Raw genomic sequence first — 19,993 nt, 5'->3', positions numbered from 1 at the left:
CACTCTATAACATAGATGTTTTACTTCTATTCCCATTTATAGGAGAGGAAACTGAGGCTTCAGGAACTTTCCCAGGACAACTAGCAGATAATTAGGTTGGGATTCAGTGCCAGGTCTATGTGCCCCTAGAGAAAGGTCTTGGTCTATGCCACCCAGGCCCCTGCCAGTGCCTAATACCAGTACAGACCCCCACCAGCTCAGTTATTTCTAGAGAGTAGGCTGGGAGATGGGCTGGTGGTGAGGACTCTCACTTTTTCTTTTATATACTTCTGTAGTGTTTCCTTTTCAGTAAGAAAGTAGTATCTAAAAATTTTTTATGTTTATTTTTGAGAGAGAGAGAGAGAGAGAGAGAACACTAGTGGGGGAGGGGCAGAGAGAGAGGGAGACACAGAATCCAAAGCAGGCTCTAGGCTCTGAGCTGTCAGCACAGAGTCCGAAGCAGGGCTTGAACTCATAAACTGCGAGATCATGACCTGAGCTAAAGTCGGACATTTAACGAATTCAGCTACCCAGGCATCCCAAGAAAGTAGTATTTTTGAATTAGATGTGCAAATCTAAAGGAATTGATAAAAATAACCTGATGCTAGGCACTGTGCTAGGAATGTAATTTTTTTCTTCTAGATTTGGGTGGTTTTTAAGGATATCCACTCAGGCATATGTCTTTTTGGAAATAAAAAGCATCTTTTGCAAAAGTATATAAAAGACCCCTGGCTGAGAGGTCCCAGGATTGCCATATTTTATTGTGTGACCTATACCCTAGGTAAGATCTGCCAGTCTGCCTCTTAGAGTGATTGGGGAACTGGATTCTACAGTAGATATATGCAAAGAATCCTTCTGAGTCCTTGAATGAGAGGGTTCTAGGGATCATTTTTTAGTGGCTGGATTTCTCATCTTCCACCAGTTTCTAAATGGCTCCTTCTTAGGATCTTTAAATAAAAAGGTTCATCAAAAGAAAGTAGGTGTGTTTCTGGGCTGCCTGATTCTATTTACAGCTTGCTTATGGTGCATTGGCAGCCTTCAACATCAACCTTGCCAGAGAGATTTCCTTGAGGGCTTGCCCAGTTATCTTAATCACGTGGGTTGGGGCACTTTTTCCTTAAAGGTCCTGGCAGGGCTAGCGCAAACCAGCTCTGATACCAAAGAGCCACAGATTTCAGAGATAAACAAGGCTTTCCAGGAGAAGAAGATTTTGAACACTTATCCGCCACCATGTCAGACAGCAGCCCCTTTGAAACGGACATGCTCACCCTGACGCGCTACGTTATGGAAAAGGGGCGTCAGGCCAAAGGGACTGGGGAGCTCACACAGCTGCTGAACTCCATGCTGACAGCCATCAAAGCCATATCCTCGGCTGTGCGCAAGGCCGGGCTGGCCCACCTGTGAGTCCTGGGGGAGTAGGTGTGGGTGCACAGACCTGCCCCTGATGTATAGGGATTCGGGCCCAGGTGGGGCGTGGGCAAAGCCACAGGTGCAGGTCACTTGGGCAGGCGACCATGTCAAAAGCTATTTGCCTCTGTGCTCTGGAGGGAAGACACTTTTAAAGTTTCTGTCTGTTGATAAACGGGCCTTTGACTTGTTTCCAGAAAGGAACGAAATACTTGGAGACATGGTATGAAGAAAAAAATATATAATTTTTCCAGTTGCCATGTATTATAACGATGAGAAGCTCAGTGGCTGGTTGCATTAAAAACATAGACTGTATTATCCCAGCTTGTTTCTTATGGCACAAAGAAACAGCAAATAGGACTTGAGATTTTGCTTTATGATTTTTACAGGTAGTAGCATTTTATTGCCATGAACTTTGCCATTGTGTTAGGAGCTAGCAATCATTTACAAAATGACTTCCTGCCCTGCGTCTCTGTCCTTACTGAGGGAAGGAGTCTTTTGCTTTCAAAACAATTTTTTATTTCTTCTCTGAGACTCATTATCTTTTTCTCTACTTGGTGTGCAGGAAGCTGGGAGGTTCTGGGTCCAGGAGGAGGAAATGAAGAGCATTCTTCCACTTTGTTCTCTTCAGTACTTTATCCAAACACAGAAGAAGGCCAAGTTCATACTATGGCTGCTGAATGTCACAGCTGCTGACCTTAAAAAATAAGCCAGTTATTTTATTTTATTTTACTGTGAGAGAGAGAGAGAGAGAGAGAGAGAGCGAGCGCAGGAGGAGGGGCAGAGGGAGAGGCAGAGAGTGAATCTTAAGCAGGCTCCAAGCCCAGTGCAGAACCCAATGTGGGGTTCCAATCTTATGACCCTGAAATCATGACCTGAGCTTAACGGACTGAGCCACCCAGATACCCCAATAAGTCAGTTATTTTACCCCCCAAAAATGAGTTTATTTGGGAATAGTAAGAGAATTACAATATGGGACAAGTGAACTATGCCAAAAACCATAGGCTGGTTTAACAAAGGAGAAGAAGTTTATTTTATGAAGGAGGACATTGGCAGGAGCTGTTTTGAACCAAAGTCCATTGGTGAAAAGCAAGAGTTCAGGGCCATAATGGTTTCTTATTGGCTGAGTTGGCAAGTCAATTTCTTGCAGGAGAGGCAATGTACATCCTTCCTTCTAGGAGCCCCTAACTGATGATTCTTTCCCCGGAGGATTTTTGTGTTAGTCTGGAATTGACACTTCCTGCAATGACCTCCAGTGCTACAGTGTGAGGGCTCCCCCTTCTGGCCTCCCGACTCAATTTTAGTGAGGTTTTCCTTAACGTTCACACAGCCAACAGTCCAGTTTAAGTCTGTGCTGAAAAGAAGCTGACTTTCTTTGCACTTCCATTTTTTTTTTTTTTTGTAGCAAAGGTCCTCTCCAAAGGTGAAGGGGCCCATTATTATTATTCCCCCAAATGAAGAAATAAAGTCTAATAATTTAAAATAGTAATTCTTAACAATTTAGTACTTTTGAACCAAAAATTTGATAGCGTTATATCACAAGATGTAATTCTCACAAGATAACTATAGGATTTATTTATAACGTATAAGGTTTTGTAACCCAGTAATGACATCCAATTTAAAGACGCATTATGATCGGCCCTCCCTGATCTCTGTGTATTGCTATAACTGTATTGCCTCATAGACCAATAATGGCCAACCTTTACTTGTAACGGTCTTTATGAACACGAGGTACAGCCATTTGCCTCTGTCCTGATCCCACCAGGTGATGGGCTGTGCTGAGTGACACTAAGTAGTGACTTCACCTGTCCCTGCATATGGCTCTGCTATGCTTAGAGCCATTTTCTGGGCATCTCCACTGCTTTTCAGTATTATTTACCCGCCTTAATGTGCTCATCTTCTGTGCAGGACGCTTAGCTAGGCAGTGGATGCGGTGGTACAGTTGTACTACGCGGCTTCAGAACTCTAACTTTGTGGTTGTCGAGTGTCCAGATGAAGTAGACTCAGGAACTGGATAATGTGTTCATTTAACTTGGCTGCCTTCCATGTGACTGTCTACTCTTGTTAGGACCTCAGTTCCCCATTTGTAAAACAGAGGGGATGGGAATAGCCCCTAACTTATAGGATTGTTGTAAAGCTTATTGACTCCATGTGATGATAATTTCAACAGCGCCAGATCCATAATAAATGCTCAGTAAATGCTCATTATTACAGTGGGTCCAAGCCTAGATCTGGGGAAATTTGCCCGCTGGCTGTTCCATGCTGCTGAATGTCCACTAGGTGGCAGGTGTAGCCCATGGAATCAAGACTTCAGGATCCACTATTTTCTCAGAGGCTGAGGCCGGGGTCCTCAGGCTGGCAGAAGCCCCACATTCTGCCAATTCAGATGTCATCCTTCTCCTGACCCTTCACTGAAACACCAAAGTGGCAGTGTGAGATGCCCATTGCCTGGAAAATCCTTCTTTCTAACAAAATGCTGAGGTTATTTTAAGAGGACCCTGGAATTGCTTCTCATATTGCTAAAAGGTCGTTCTCTGTCCTGGAACAATTCTGCTCCTGAAAATAGGATTTTCACATGCTCCTGCCCCTTTTTTCATCTAGGGAGCCTCAAGCCCCTCATTCTTTGCTTCCTCTTTTTGGGAAGACATTTTAGGCACAAGCTCAATGAATGCAAACGTGATAAAAAATGTTCATGCTTTTTCTTCTCTTTTGTCTGTTCATTGCTGTAGGAAGAAGGGAATGCTAGAATCCTTCTCCTGGAAGCATCTTCATGGGTTTCTGCCAAAGTGGTAGAATATCCCATTCAAAAATTATCAGTAAAGCTTTCAAAAAATAGTAAAAGATATTGTCCTGTGGATTATAAAGCTCTGCTGTATCCATGATCTAACTTGGAGCAGGTGTCAGACAGATCTCATTATGAATGTGCTTCCATTCTTTCTGGAAGGAGGGGTGCTAATGGGGGTTAAGGGTAAAGGGCACCTGGAGGAAGGTTGTCAGTCAAGGAAGAGGGTGGGAAGTGAATTGTCCCCTGCTTAGGGTACATCAGTGGTTCTCAACCGGGCTACCTGTTAGAGCCACCCGAGGATTCCTTCAGCAAATACATGGCTTTAAAAAAGGTGTGGGGATGTAGAGAAATTATTTTCCTGCCATGCTTTCTTCATAATTCAGTGAACATATATTGAGCATTTACCACATCCTTGGGTGCTATGGAAACCAGTATAATAAGCCACTGTTCTAGCCTTCAGTGAGCAGATAATCTACCAGGAAAGGTATTCCCATGAACAGATCACAAACTGCTGTGGAAAGATGACAGGGGTGTGCCTGGTGGTGTTGGGGCCAAGGAAGCCTCTGGAATGGATCAGGAGGGAGAGTAGGGAGAAGCTCATGGTAGGCAGACAGCATTCCTGTGGAGTGAACACCATAAGTGAGGGTGAAGAAGAGAGGAGCATCTTGCTGGGTACTAGTGGCCACAGGACTTTTGTGGCTGTTGAGATGAAAAAGGCTTGAGTGGGTATAGCCATGCCACTCTTGGCGGGAAGAGTGCGGGGATGGGGCAGCCAACCGAGGGGTCGGCGTAAGACAAGTGTGTGCCTAGTGGATTCCAGAGGCTGAGACTGGCTGAGTGAGGTCAGTGGGACAAGAGGCAATGCCAGCATGGGAACAGGGCTTCCTTGGTGAGGCCTTAAGTCCACCATGGGGAACTTGGGGATTCTGGGTGAGACCAGAGTGATCTTGTTGGTATTTTAGAAGGACCCTGCCCATGACGGTGGAAGTTAGGAGACCTTTGCATACTGATATTCTAAAACATAAAGCTAGATAGAATTTTTCTTACGTCGCTTGAAATGGTAATGAAGAACAAAATTAAATTAGTTAAGTCTGTCCCCAAATTTCCATCTTAAGTAATGCAAAGCCACCACAGGGCAAATTTCTCATTCAGTCCACCAGGCCATTATTTGAGGGTGATACTTGAAATTCCTGTGCTGGGAAGCCATGGTCCTTTAGTTTTGGGGTTAGTAATGATGGCAACATGTCTGACTTTATGAATTGGCTCTTTCCCTTCACCTCCCACTGCCCATTGCAGGTTTGTATTTTTATAAGATTGAATTCCAGTTAGCGTTGTTGGGAGAATACGGGGCTACGACAATATCCTCACGGTGTAAAGGAAGCAAGGTTGAGAATCACAGCTTTGAGACACGTTGCACTTGGTCTGTATAAATTGGAGATTTGGCAGCAATGAAGGGAAAAGTGGCTTATAATAATGGTGTCTGGGCCTTTTTTTTTTTAAAGTTTATTTATTTTGAGAGAGAGAGAGAGAGAGAGGGAGAGAGAAAGAAAGTGCAAGCAGGGGAGGGGCAGAGAGAGGGGGGACAGAGGATCCGAATGAAGCATGCTCTGTGCTGAGAGCAAAGAGCCTGATGTGGGGCTCGAACGCACAAACGGTGAGATCATGACCTGAGCAGAAGTGGCATGCTTAACTAACTGAGCCACCCGGGTGCGCCCCCCCCCCCCCCCCCCTCGCCACCCCCATCTGGGCTTCTCTGATGGAGTTTTGGATTCCCTTAACAATTTCATTCAGTCTTTCGTCTTCTTAGGTATGGAATTGCGGGAAGCGTGAACGTGACCGGGGATGAGGTGAAGAAACTGGACGTGTTATCCAATTCTCTGGTGATCAACATGCTCCAGTCCTCCTACGGCACCTGTGTCCTGGTCTCTGAGGAGAATAAAGACGCGATTATCACCCCCAAGGAGAAGAGGGTGCGTGTGGGGACGGGATGCAGTTCCCCTAGCCACCAGTAGATGGTACTACTGAGTTGGGAAGAATCTGGTTGCTTTTCTTTAGTTCCTGGGATATTCCTATTCCTTAACTTTTATTTTCGGGGGGGGGGGGGGAGGAGATTGCATACTTTTTTAGAAGTCTTACGCTGTCTAGTGGAAAAAAAAATCCACAACAGGGGGGTGATTCATTCAGGGTAAAGAGTAATTTCCTGAAAATGCCTCAGTGGGTGGGGTTTTGTCTTCATTTGCCAGGAACAAGTGCTGCATTTTTTGTGGTTTCAAAACCATCGAGTCCAGTAAAAACTAGAGCTCCTGGGAAGAGCAGACCTGTACTCTTCCCATCCCCACTTCTATTCTCCCTCTCCCCAACACACACTTCTCCAAGGGGCTCTGGTTTCATCAGAGATTTCTTCATTCCTGACAAACTGTTAGCCAATATAGAAAAGAAACTGTAAAGATTGTGCCCTCTTGCCTTAATACAATGGCAAACTTGGTTAGTGCAGGGCATGACCAGGCAGGGTCTGTAGCTACTCTGGTTTCACAAAAACAGTTCATTAATGTCAGAGGTTTGCTAGTGGCCAACAATTCAACCCATGTCCAGCTGTGATACAAAGTAAATACTGGGACTGGGCCTTGTTTTATATATTGGGTGTTGGAGACCATTTCTTCATAATTAGCTGAGAGGATGAAAAAGGTAAAAGCAAATGTATGAAACATCTACCTTATACCAGGGACTGTGCAAAGCACTTTACTCTTGTTGTCTCACACAATTTAAGCTAAATCACACCTATTATTTTCAACTTTCAGTTCCCACTGTTACATGCCTCTCAATCATCTCTCCTATCTAATCTATTGTTTTCTTCCCCATTTGGCCTGATCTATACAGGTCTTAGTGCTGGTTCTTGAATATTCTATGCCTACTTCCACACCAGTTCTTTGAACATTTTCCAGCATATGCTAGATGTTCAAAAGATATCTGTTGAATGAATGCATGAATGATTGAATGGGTTCAGTTGAATTATCCACAGGGAGAATGGGAAATTTCCAAACTTATGGATTATCCCATTTTTTAGCCCATCTCCACCCCCAGTGAGAGAGGGGGAAAAAAATAGCTTAAGCTAGGGCATTAAGTCACCAGAAAGTCAGGGAAAAGTAATTTTAGTGGTGGGAGAAATGACTTCCATCTTACTTGATGTTATATTACCAGTATTTAATTAGCCTAATTAGCCAGGAAACTCTGGTCCCCATCACTAAAGCTCTCCCAGAACCTTGCACATAGGAGGCCTGTAAAAAGTATCTGATGATTTCTTCCCGTGGAATGTTGGCTGGAGCAGCCTGTGACAGCGGTGTGGGTGGGCTGGAAAGATCCAGATCTGTCTTCTGGCCTTCACACAGGACAGTTGGGTTGGATGCAGCAAAACCTGGGACAGTATTTTTATTCTCCTGACGTATGTATACATGCCAGCTCTCTTAATAAGACAGATCCAGAGGCCCTGGGACATTGTTCTGAGATTTTCTGAAGTCTTTTGGCAAAACTGCTCCCCAGTGAGAAAAGCCTGTCTGCATAGAGGTTCAGAAAGAATCATGAATAAATCCATAACTGACTTTACTGACTTTACTGTGGATATGGGTAGAGCTCGCGCAGGTTTATCTTCAGCTCCTCTATCTCTTCCCGGCCAGGTGCCAGTTTCAGACATGGTTTCCTCTCACACCCTCCACTGCTATGAGGCCCCCATGGGCCCACCCTGGAGGGAAGGGCAGAGCCAGAGGAGGCACGGAGGTGGATGGGATTTCCGCCGCCCCATGTGGGCATCGACTCATCTGTCTATGGGCACGTTGGCCCCGAGCTCAGGATTCATAGATGCTGACACACTTTGCCCTCCTTAAGTAATTGCAGTTTTTGGTAAGGATATCCCTTTGCTCTGGGTCACTTTTGATGTAGTGGTACCGACCATGCACTGCCACTTCACAGAGTGTATTGGTTGGAAGGGCACCAATCAGGTGGTTCTTCTCTCTGTGCATTTAGGGGAAGTACGTGGTCTGCTTTGACCCACTGGATGGATCTTCTAACATCGACTGCCTGGCCTCCATTGGAACCATCTTTGCCATCTACAGAAAGGTGAGTCTGATCTTTAATGCCTTTTCCCTCTTGGTGGCTTCTGGAAGGTTCCTGGCCTGGGAGCCACAAGTTTGGAGTTCTAGCCTCTATCTTCCCACTGACCAGACCCACCATTGTAAGCAAACCATAACTCACTCTGGCCTCGGGCTCCTCATTGGAAGAGCTGATACAGTAATTTTCCATCTGCCTTCTTCACTGCATGGGTGGGAAGGTAAAATAAGAGGACAGATGAGTCTTGGTTTTAAGAAAATGGGAGTGGCACAAATATCAGATAGAGTATTAGGTTCCAGGTGGCATTTGAGGACTCCTCTGTTTCTTCTTTATGTTTCTCAAATCTTATTGCATTAGTTTTCTATTGCTGCTGTAATAACCACACATTTGGAGGCTTAAAATAACCCCCATTTAGTATATACCATTCTGTAGGTCAGAAGTCTGAAAGGCATGACTGAGTTCTCTGCTCAGGGTCTCATAAGGCCAAAATCTGGGTGTCAGCCAGCCTGGCTTCCTATCGAAAGGCTGGGGGGTGGGGAATTAGCTTCCAGGCTCTTTTAGGTTGTTGGCAGAATTCAGTTCCATTCTGCTGTAGGATGGAGGTCCTTGGTTTTTTGTTTTTTGTTTTTTGTTTTTTTTTTTTCCGGCTGATACTGGGGTCATTCTCAGCTTCTAGAGGCTTCCTATATTCCCGGGCTTGTGCTTCCTTTCTCCTCCAAGGCAGTGAAGGCAGGCCAAGTCTTGCTCAGGCTTCTAATCTCTCTGATATCCCCACTTTGCCTTGTCTCCCCTGTCCTCAGCCACAGAAAGTTCTCTGCTTTTAAGGGCTCATTTGATTAGATTGGGCCCATCTGGAAAATCCACAATGATACCTTTCTATTTTAAATTAGTGACCCTAATTGCATCTGCAAAGTCCCTTGTGCCATGTAATGCAACCTAGTCACAGACTCTGGGCATTAGGACCTGTTTGGGGCCATTTCGCGTATACACCACATACCTGCCAACAGAGGATCTTATGGGTGGGTTGGTGACCACCCAGTATTACCAGAAACTTCATGTCACACAACATAGTCCACAGTATATCTCAGTTTGAGATCAGTCCTCACTCTAATCAGAATGGCTGAGCCTTTTCCCCAGGGGGGCTGTCAGGCCGAAGGGACACTACAGGCTCTGGATGGTCTTAAGGATTGTTCGGTTGGGTAATCTGCCCTCTGGGCTGGTCTTAGAGGCCCATACCTCTGGCTCCACAGCACACATTCTTTCTACTAAACTATGATCAAACACACACAGGCATCACTGATTTCTATGCTACCAATTTGTCACTAATCATGTAATGTGTATGTAATTAACTTTCTATGAGTGTTTTCCTTCATGCTCTTAGATTATAAATGTGGGGGAGGATTGGGTACATCCCATGTCGCCCAGTGTGTTGTCTGTAGATATTGATATTGCAAGATTATTTGTGCTTGGCTGACGGTTGTCCAAAGAAAGAGGCCAGAATTTGATTTTCAGGGGCAAAAGCTTAGCAGAAACCTAACCTTAGCAGAATATGTGAATTAGCCTAAACTTTCTTTCTGTGAAGAAAATCAAGGAGCAGGATGGGGGCTCTGTTACTTCTGTTTTGGAGAACCAAATGTAAGCCAAGCCAGCCCAGGCTAGAGGAATACTCTGAGAATGTTTCCCAATTGGTGTTTCTCTCTCTCTCTCTTTCTCTCTCTCTCTGTCTCTCTCTTTTTCTTGTGAAGAGAGAAAAGGAGAATTTTGCTGAGGGAGCAGGAGAAAATGACCCAAGACACTTCCTCTGGTGTTTGAGAAAGTGAAAGACTAATATGATATTTGAAGGTTAAGCCAAAATGAGATAGGTGTATAAAGGAACGTTACTTCTCTTTTTGAAGTATAGCTTGGAAATAAAAATAAAGAGATAGGTGGTATGATCTTTATGAGATTCTGAAAAAAGACACCAGTTGTATCTTTGAGGTAGCTTTCAATATTGGCTTTTTCATTGTGGCCAATACTGTTGACTGTTGAGCATGAGTCAGGAACTCTTCTGCCCACCTACAAGCACAGTGCTCCTGGGTCACTCATCACCTCAGCCCATGAGGCAGGTGCACACACTGCTACCATTTTTTTTTTTACATTTTTTTTTTTTTTACTAGGGAACAAATTGAAGCATAGAGAAGTTAAGTAACTCAACTAAAATCACCAGTTGGTACGTGAAGGACAAGAATTCAAACAGGCTCTCCAACTCTGCCATAATGGCTCTTAATAGCTCCTTGCCCCCACTCCCAATTTTACTGAGATCTGATTGATGTATAGCATTGTATTAGAATAGGTGAACAACATAATGATTTGATATATATAATATATGTATATTGAAATGATAACCACAGTAAGTTTGGTGAACATCCATCACCATAGTTAAACAAAATTTTTGTCTGGTGATGAGAGCTTTTAAGATCTACTCTCATAGCAACTTTCAAGCATACAATCAGTATTGTTAACTATAGTCGCCACACTGTACATTACATCCTTAGGATTTATTCATTTATTTACTGGAAGTTTGTACCCTTTGACCACCTTCACTCATTTCCCCCTCACCCTTCCACCCCTGCTTCTGGCAACTACCAATATGTTTCTAGAAAATAACATAGGACAATATCTTCCTGACTTTGGGGAAGGTAAATATTTCTTAAATAGGACACAGAAAGCACTAACCATGAAAAAAAAGGCTAGTAAACTGTAGTTCATTAAGATTAAGAACTTTCATTCATCATAAGACAAGATAAGTGAAAAGACTGGGAGAAAAGATTTTCAATACATATTTCCAACAAGGAACACCTATGCAGAATAAATCAAGGACTTCTACAAATCAATAAAAAAATACCATCAGTATAATCAAAGGGATGGGCAAAAGCTTGAATAAGCACTTCACTAAAGAGATATTTTCCACACAACTGGTTAATAAGCACAAGGAAGATGCTCAAAGTCGTTAGTCATCTGGGAAATGGATGTTAAACAATGAGACATCATTCATCCCCACAAGAATGGCTCAAATGAAAAATGTATACCAAGTGTTGATGAAGAAACTGGAATTGTACATTGTTGACGGCAGTAAAAAGTAATACAAATACTTTGGAAAGGTTGGCATGGCACCTGTGATGATAAACATGTAGTAATACGTTGTGGCCCAGCAAGTCTACTGCTGGTACTCACCTAGGATAAGCGAGCACTTGTGACTGCCCAAAGACATGCACAAATTATTCATAGTAGCCCCTAACTAGAAAACAAAGCCCAAGTGTGTATCAACATTAGAATGGATAAATAATTGTGATATATTCATATAACAGAAAACTACATAGCAATGAAAAAGAACAAGAAGTTTCTGAATGCAAAGACATAGATAAAATTGCAAAGACGTAATGTTGTGAAACATAAGCAGATGCAAAAGAACACATGCTTTGTAATTTCATTTATATGAAAACAGGCAAAGGCGATTATCCTTTTGATGTCCACATGATACCTTTGGAGGCTGTGATAATGACTGAAGAGGTATCCAGAGACTGCTAGGTTGTTGGAGATGTTCTGTAATTTTTTTTTTAATTAAAGTGTATTTATTTTGAAAGAGAGAGAGAGAGGGAGAGTGACAAGAGCAGGGGAGGGGCAGAGAGAGAGGAAGAGAGAGAGAATGCCAAGCAGGCTCTGTACTGTCAATGCAGAGCCCAATATAGGGCTCAAACCCACAAACTGTGAGATCATGACCTGAGCTGAAGTCAAGAGCCAGATGTGTAACCGACTGAGCCACCCAGGTGCCCTGGAAATATTCTGCAAGCTAATCTCAGTAGTTACATGAATATATACTACACGTATGTAAAAATTCATTGAACTGAACAATTCAGATTTGTGTGCTTTGCTATGTTTAAGTTATACCTCAACAAAAAGAAAAATAGTCTACTTTTCCATACCCTCTACCACCAACACATTGAGCCTTTGCAATTGTCACTAACTTTACTGGTAAGTTGCCATATGATGCATCCCTTCCTTTACCCGTGACAGATTTAGATATTTTCTTGGGGTAGGAAGAAATAAAAAGACCCGAGAGGGGCACCTGGGTGGCTCAGTTGGTTGAGCATCCGACTTTGGCACAGGTCATGATCTCACAGTTCATGGGTTCGAGCCCTGCATCAGGCCCCCTGCAGTCAGCCTGTCAGTGCAGAGCCTGCTTTGGATCTTCTGTCCCCCTACCTCCCTGCCCTTCCCCCATTTGTGCTCTGTCTCTCAAAAAATAAATAAAACATTAAAAAAAAACCACCTGATAAAGATAACACCAAATCATTTGCAAACTATTCTGAGATTTTCTGAGAGAAGTGTCATGGCAATAGAGATTACTAATGTGAAGTAGATTTTTGAAGTCTCAGAACCAGAAAAATATGAGCCTTTCTTTTTTCCATGCACTAAAGTAAATTACAGATGGTTTAATGGACTTGATGGAGAGATGGGAGATGAAACTGGAGCAAAAACAGAATAATATTTGTCTGGCTTTGTTTTGATGTAGGGGAAATTCTATCTAACCATAAAGACAAGAGAAGAAAATAATGTGGGCTGTAGTTAATAATTTCAATTACTAGAAAAACTGCACTGCAAAAGAAAAGGACACTGTAAATAAAATTAAAAAGCAGATGACAATTGAGGAAAATAGGTGTAACAAATATATGGCATTAATATCTCTCATATGTAAAAAGGTATTACAATAAACAACAAGAATACAAACACCCTGAGAGAAAAATATGCAAAGATATGAAACAGGCAACTTACAAAATAAGAAATAAAAATGGACAAGAAGGCTATGAAGTTTACTTTGTTAACTATAAAAAATGGAAATTAAAACAAAAGAAATATCATTTTTTTTTCAGTCACCAAATTGGCCAAGTTGAAAAGATAGTGCTCTTTTATGTTCATGAGGTTGAATTAAAGTGAATGCTTTTTATCACTGATGGTAAAGCTATAAGTTAATGCAGTCTTTCTGAGGGGCAACTTTTCAATATATATCAAAAGTCTTTCACCCAATAATTTCATTATTTGGAATTTCTCTGGGGAAAATAATCAGGGAAACATGTATTTGTTCACTAGACTATTCATCTCAGAGTTGTTTTGATATTGAAAAAAAGGAGACATCTAAAGGATAAAAAGGGAATACTATAAACACCTCTACCTGCATAAATTGGACAAGTTAGATGAGCAATTCTTCAAAAAGCACACTCTGTAAAGAGGATGAGCGCACAAGCTACAGAATGAGAGTTTGACAAAGGACTCAAAACTCAACAGTAAAAAACTCGAAACAATCCAATTAGAACATAAAACATAAAGAGACGTGTCACCAAACAGGTGAAAAGAAGTTCCTTGGCAAAGAAGCACATAAAAGATGTTCAACATCACTAGCCATTAGGGAAATGCAAAGTAAGACCATGATGAGTCATCACTACATACCTAATAGAACCCCTGAAATAGAAAACAGTGACAATACCAACTGCTACAAGGGCATGCATTGTTAGTGGAAATGTGAAGTGACACAGCCACTCAGGAAAAGTTTGGCAGTTTTTGCATTTTTCCCAGAGAATTGAAGATTTATGTCCACACAAAAACCTGCACGTGATTGCTCATGGCAGCTTTATTTGTAATAGCCCACAGCTGAAAATAACCCAAACGTTCTACAACAGATGAATGGTTGAATAGTGATACATTCATACCATGGGGAACCACTCAGCAATAAGATGGAATAAACTATCAATACATGTAACAACTTTGATGGATCTCATGGGTTTCATGCTGAGTAAAAAATTTCAGAAGTTCACAAACTTTATGATCCCATTTATGTGATATTCTCTAAAAGGCATACTTATAGAGCTGGATCAGTGGTCGCAGGGGTTAGGGATAGCAGGGAGGGGCGGAGGGTGGGAATGACCATAAAGGGGTAGCATGAGGGAGACTTCTGTGCCTGATGGTATAGTTCTGTGTCTTTATGTGGTGTCTACACATGTGACAAGATGGCACAGAGTGGTACACAGACTTAATACCAATGCCAATTTCCTGGTTTTGATATTGTACTGTAGCAAAATATTTACAGTGCAACTATTGAAGGAAATTGGATGAAAGGTACATGGGATCTCTGTACTATCTGTGCAACTTCCAGTGAATCTTTAATTATTTTAAAATAAAAGGTTAAAATTCAGGAAAGTCTAAATTTATATAAGAGGTTGATGAAATTTGGGAATGCCTTGCAATTGCCTGTCCAGCATGCTCCTGAAAATGTATGTATGCATGCATATATATGCACATGTATTAACTTGCATGGATGTTTGCATGTGTGAATCAACTGAATGCCATAACCATGTGCCAGATTGCACCTCATGGTGGGAAAACAGGCCTGAACAAGACAACTGGCACCTGCCACCATGCAGCTTACAGTCTATTTAGGAAGGCAGACATTAAACAGCACTAATGAAGGTGTGTTGGGAGCTTCCCAGGAGAAGCACTAAGTACCTGGAAGACTAACCAAGAGGTCAGAGAAGGCCTCCATGGAAAGATGATGCTTCACCTGGGATGTGAAGGTTAACTATGAGTTCCTCAGGCAGAAGGTGTGAGGAGAAAAGATTGGGCCATGCTGGCTAGAAAGAAAGTCATATACAGATTCTTGGAGCTCAGATGCAGGGTGGTGGAATGTTCAAGAAGAGAAAAGAAGCTCGGTATTTTTGCAGTGTGGGGCCTGGGTGTGGGGTGGAGGATGGTGTTGGACAAGGCTGGTCAACCAATGGGGGACAGATCATGGAATACCTGGTAAAATGAGTTAATATCAGACGTTGAGGCAGTGGGAAGTCAATAACGTGTTTTAAGCGAGAAGTGACATGGACCAGAGTGGGGCAAGGGTGGAGTTGGGGGATCAGGAAGGAGGTAAAGGTCACTTGGGGCCAAGCGGTGATGGTAAGGATGGAGAGGAGGCCATGGAATTGTGAAGAGTGGGTGCTAGGAGAGACTGGGCTCAGTGACTGAGTGGAGGGCATGGGGTAAGGGCAAGGAGGGTGGTCAGGGAAAGGGAGGGGCAGGTGACCCTGAGGTTTCTACTGGGCAAATGACAGTGCCATTTGCTGAGACAGGAAGCAATGGCAGAAGAGCAGGGATTTTGGGGTTGAGATGGGGCAGACAAATTCCATCTTAGATGATACTGAGTTTGGGGTATCTGTGGGATACCTGACTAGGGATATCTGGTGGGCAGGTGACTCCAAGGCTGGGCTCTCAGGGGAGATGAAGATGGAGGACTGGGAGTGTGTGTAGGGCTTTGAACTCTGGTTGTGGGTGAGATTACCGAGCAGTGTGCAGACTAAGAAGAGAGCTTTATTAGTTAGGGCTCTGGTGTAAATGGCAGGAATGGCAGGAATGGATTAGGAAACTCCAAGGTAGGAATATGGCCAGCCTCAGGGAAAGCTAGGACCAGAAAAGAGTCTCTTATCTTGCCTTCCTGCCACGTGGCCAGTTCACTCCTTCTTTCTGTGGACCAAGTTTTCTCTGCTTCTTTGGCCAATGGCAGAAGAAAGGTGCCATCCCACAGCTCCCAAGTTGACATAAACCAGAGTGTTCTAGCCCCAAATCTGGATTTCTGGGTAGACTGTGATTGGGGAAGTTTGGGTCAGGCATCTACCCCAGACCTCATTAAATTTTTCTGTCTCACAGCAATTCAGAGTCTCCACATTGGATAGGGTGGCAGTTAAGAAAGTCCATTTTGCACTGCGGAGAACCAGGAGGAGTACCTGCATTAAGGGATCAGAAGAATAGGGGATGGCAAAAACAAATGAGAACGCACAGCGAGAGAGTTCAAAAGAAGTCCATGAAAGGTTCCTGGACCCAATTCCAACATGGGGATGCCATGGGGTCCCCACATAGCATCAAGCAATTCTCAGACACCAGCAGGTGTCCAAGAAATCAACTCAATTCTGACACTATCTATCCGGAGATAGCATCAGATTCCAGGGGTTAAGGGCTCAGTCCTACAAGGCAAGCCTGTACTTCTGACCAACATGCTATAGATTGAAAGCTCCAATGACTCCCTCCACTGCCCCTGCCAGCAACTCAATTCAGATGCCAGTCGAGAGCCGAGGTTTTTCCTGTGCTTCTGACTGGTTATAAATCAGAGGTTCCCAAGACCCCCTCCTCAGGTTTGATTAATTTGCTAGAGCAGCTCACAGAACTCAGAGAAACATGTTGTTAGATCACCAGTTTATTATTAAAGGATATAACTCAGGAACAGCCAGATGGAAGAGATCCCTAGGGCAGGGTAAGCGGGAAAGGGTGCAGAACTTCCCTGTCCTTTCCAGGTACACCACTTTCCTTGTATCTCCAGATGTTTACCAATCCAGAAGTTCTTCAAACCTTGTCCTTTTCGGGTTTTATGGAGGCTTCATTACATAGGCATGGTTGATTAAATCACTGGCCATTGGCAATTGATTCAATCTCCATCTCCTCACCTCTCCAGGAGGTCAGAGGGTGAAGAAGAAAGTTTCAGCCTTCTAATCATGTGATCACGTGGTTGATTCTCTGGGCAACCAGCCCTCCTCCTTAGGTGCTGTCCCAAAGTCACTCATCATCATGACAAAGACACCTTCATCACTCTCAACACTTAGGAAAGTCTGAGTGTTTTGGAAGTTGTGAGCCAGGGACTGTGGGCAAAAACCAAATATATAGGAGAAATGCATTTTGGTCATCTGAAGGAGCAAATACATATTTCTTATAAATCACAATATTGCAGTCCAGAAAAGAGGGAAGTGGACAGATGCTTAGGAGAGACCCAAGCAGGTGACAGTGGTCAAGGGACCTAAGAAGGTGACAGTAGTCAAGGGACCCAACATTGCCCAGGGGTTAGGTCAGGAGGACTGGACAGTGTGCTCCTGATAGAGTGGACAGCTGGTAGCCTGCGGTGGTAGCAGGAGAAGAAAGACAGCTACTGTAGACAGGCATTTCAGACTCCAGGATCTACATGAAGACAGAGATAGGGCAATGGCTAGAGGGAAGTTTTGGGATCTGGAATGTATTTTTTGTTATTTCTTTAGACCAGAGAGTTCTACCTGTTATTAAAAGCTAGTGAAGCCAAGGGGAAGGAGTGGTTCTCCTCCAGCCATGGGGAAGAGGCCAGAGGGCCACGGAGAGGGTGGTACCCTGTGCAGGGGCTACAGGATCACAGCTCAAAGATAGAACAGCCTCTGGTCAGGGAAAAATCAGTGGGAAGGAACCCTAGTTTCATACACAGAAAATGTGGTCCTTCTGATGGCCGAATGGAGGTGTTTTAGGAGCATCAATGGTGAAGACTAAAAGTTTTAATTAAAAACCTTTCAATTTTCTGAAAAGTCTTTAGAGCTCATTCTTTAAAGCTGTGGTTCCCAAACTATCATGTTTCAGAATCACCTGGAAGCTTGACTCTGGAGGTCCAGAGTTTCTGATTCTGTAGGCCTAGCCAGATTGGGGGAGGAGGGGGGACAAATATTTGCTCTCCTAACAAGATCCCTGGGGATACTGATGCTGCTGGTCCACTTTGAGAATCTGCTCTGGGGTCTGGTTCTCAGAATCTGTATGTGACCAGTAAATCTGGAAGTAAGGCCAATTTATTGAATATGTGTCCAAGTCAGATGGAAATGTAATTATTTGCAAAAAAAAAAAGTTATTTGAAAGAATGTAAGATGGGAAAAGGAAAAACTATTAAAAGGAACATGCCATTTTTAAAGAAGGGTAAGGTTTGGTAATTATAATCAAGTTGTTAGGATATTGTTTGCAACGGTCAGACTAGCCCCATGTTCTGTGACAGTGTTGAAGGATGAAGGATGCTGGCTTAGCATTGGGAGATGTGGGTCTGTCCCAGCTTTATCACTCACTGGTTTCAAGATGTTGTGTGGGTACCTCCCCTGACCTCCATCTCTTCTCTTTTATTTTTAAGAAATTTTTTAAATGTTTATTTATTTTTTTAAAAAATTTTTTTTAACATTTATTTATTTTTGAGACAGAGAGAGACAGAGCATGAATGGGGGAGGGGCAGAGAGAGAGGGAGACACAGAATCGGAAGCAGGCTCCAGGCTCTGAGCCATCAGCCCAGAGCCCGACGCGGGGCTCGAACTCACGGACCGCAAGATCGTGACCTGAGCTGAAGTCGGACGCTCACCCGACTGAGCCACCCAGGCGCCCCTAAATGTTTATTTTTGAGAGAGAGAGAGAGAGAGAGAGAGAGAGAGAATCCGAAGCAGGCTCCAGGCTCTGAGCTATCAGCACAGAGTCCAATGCAGGGCCTAAACTTACCAACCATGAGATCATGACCTGAGCTGAAGCTGGACACTTAACCGACTGATACACCCAGATGCCCCACCAAACTCATAAGTTTTGATAAACTTGCCTTTTAGAGCATAAGGAGGTGGGGAGGGAAGGAACCTTCGAGAGGTATTGGGGAAACTGGGTTATGAAATAGAGTCTCAGCTGCAGCTCTATCCCTCCATCGAGAATATTTGTTGCTTCTTCCTTGGCATCCCCACCTGTCCTGTCTCTGAATTCTCACTCACACCTGCATTGCTGCCATGGCAAAGGGGGAGGCTTCCTGAAGAAAATGTTCCGAACTGTAGACATGGGCTCATTGTGGTGTGGGGATGGAGGTGGGGAGCAGGCAAGGACTAGGCCTTCAAGGTACAACACATGGAACAGGGAAGAGCCCTGGGCCAGGCTGCCTGGGTTTGACTCCACCTCTGAGGCTTCTTGATGTCGGGTGAGTTATCCAAACATTTAGATTCTGAGTGCTTCATCTACACAATGGAGTTGATAAAGATTTTTCCCTCTTGCTTATGACTATGAAGAGAGGCTGTGGTTTTAGCATCTTGAGTGATTTCTTGGCAGGATGCAGACGAATGTGTTCAGAAACCAGGGAGAAGTCCAAGAATGGCCTTTGCAAAATGGCTCAGGTAGAACTGTTCATTAATATGGCAGCTCATTCCCTCCAGGTGCATGTGCTTCAGCTCAAAATGCTGAGAACTGCGCTTCCTTCAGTGCCAGCGGCCTCTGGCAAAGGGTTCTGTCCAGAGACAATAACACACCATGTTCCTCTTTTCTCTTCCGCAGACCTCAGACGACGAGCCTTCCGAAAAGGATGCTTTGCAGCCAGGCCGAAATATTGTGGCTGCGGGCTATGCCCTCTATGGCAGTGCAACCCTCGTGGCTCTTTCCACTGGGCAGGGAGTGGACCTCTTCATGCTTGACCCTGTAGGTACCCAATATGGCAGCATCAGTACTTAGGACTCCATGTGCCTCTGTGCTTTAATTCCAGTCCCCTGGGATAGTTTTCTGGTCATTCTTAATACTTGCTTTTTGGGGCCAGAGAGTCTAGTTGGTGAGCCAACACCAACATCAAAAAACGTTAAAGACTTTTGTGTAATGGAGGGCATTTGAAGGGTTCTTAGGGGTCTGTCTTATCAACCCAGACCCTGTCCATAAGGAGTTTCTAATCTAAAAATGTGTTAAACCTCTTTGGCTTATGGGAGTACAATGATTTAAAAAATCATAATGTTGCCAATGTCTAGACAGTAACATGGACTTTTTAGAGCAGCACCATGCAATAGAACTTTCTGTGACCATGGATATGTTCTATAATCTGTGCTGTCCAATTTGGTAGCCACTGGCCCCATGTGGCTATTGAATACTTGTAAC

At 43.6% G+C, this 19,993-nt stretch overlaps 1 protein-coding gene across 1 annotated transcript in view; it reads left to right on the top strand.

The window, feature by feature from the left end:
- Positions 1 to 1,100: 1,100 nt before the first annotated feature.
- Positions 1,101 to 19,993, top strand: part of FBP2 (fructose-bisphosphatase 2) — a 31,109-nt gene continuing 12,216 nt past the window's right edge. The window contains exons 1-4 of the mRNA XM_060609908.3: positions 1,101 to 1,379; positions 5,979 to 6,141; positions 8,189 to 8,281; positions 19,409 to 19,549. Coding sequence (XP_060465891.1) covers positions 1,210 to 1,379; positions 5,979 to 6,141; positions 8,189 to 8,281; positions 19,409 to 19,549 — 567 coding nt within the window. The 5' untranslated portion in view covers positions 1,101 to 1,209. The remainder of the gene's footprint in view (positions 1,380 to 5,978; positions 6,142 to 8,188; positions 8,282 to 19,408; positions 19,550 to 19,993) is intronic.

Source organism: Panthera onca, chromosome D4 (genome assembly GCF_046562875.1).
Source record: "Panthera onca isolate mPanOnc1 chromosome D4, mPanOnc1 haplotype 2, whole genome shotgun sequence".
Lineage (NCBI taxonomy): Eukaryota > Metazoa > Chordata > Mammalia > Carnivora > Felidae > Panthera > Panthera onca.
Note: the sequence above shows the minus strand (reverse complement) of the source record. Positions and strands in the feature narration are given on the sequence as shown.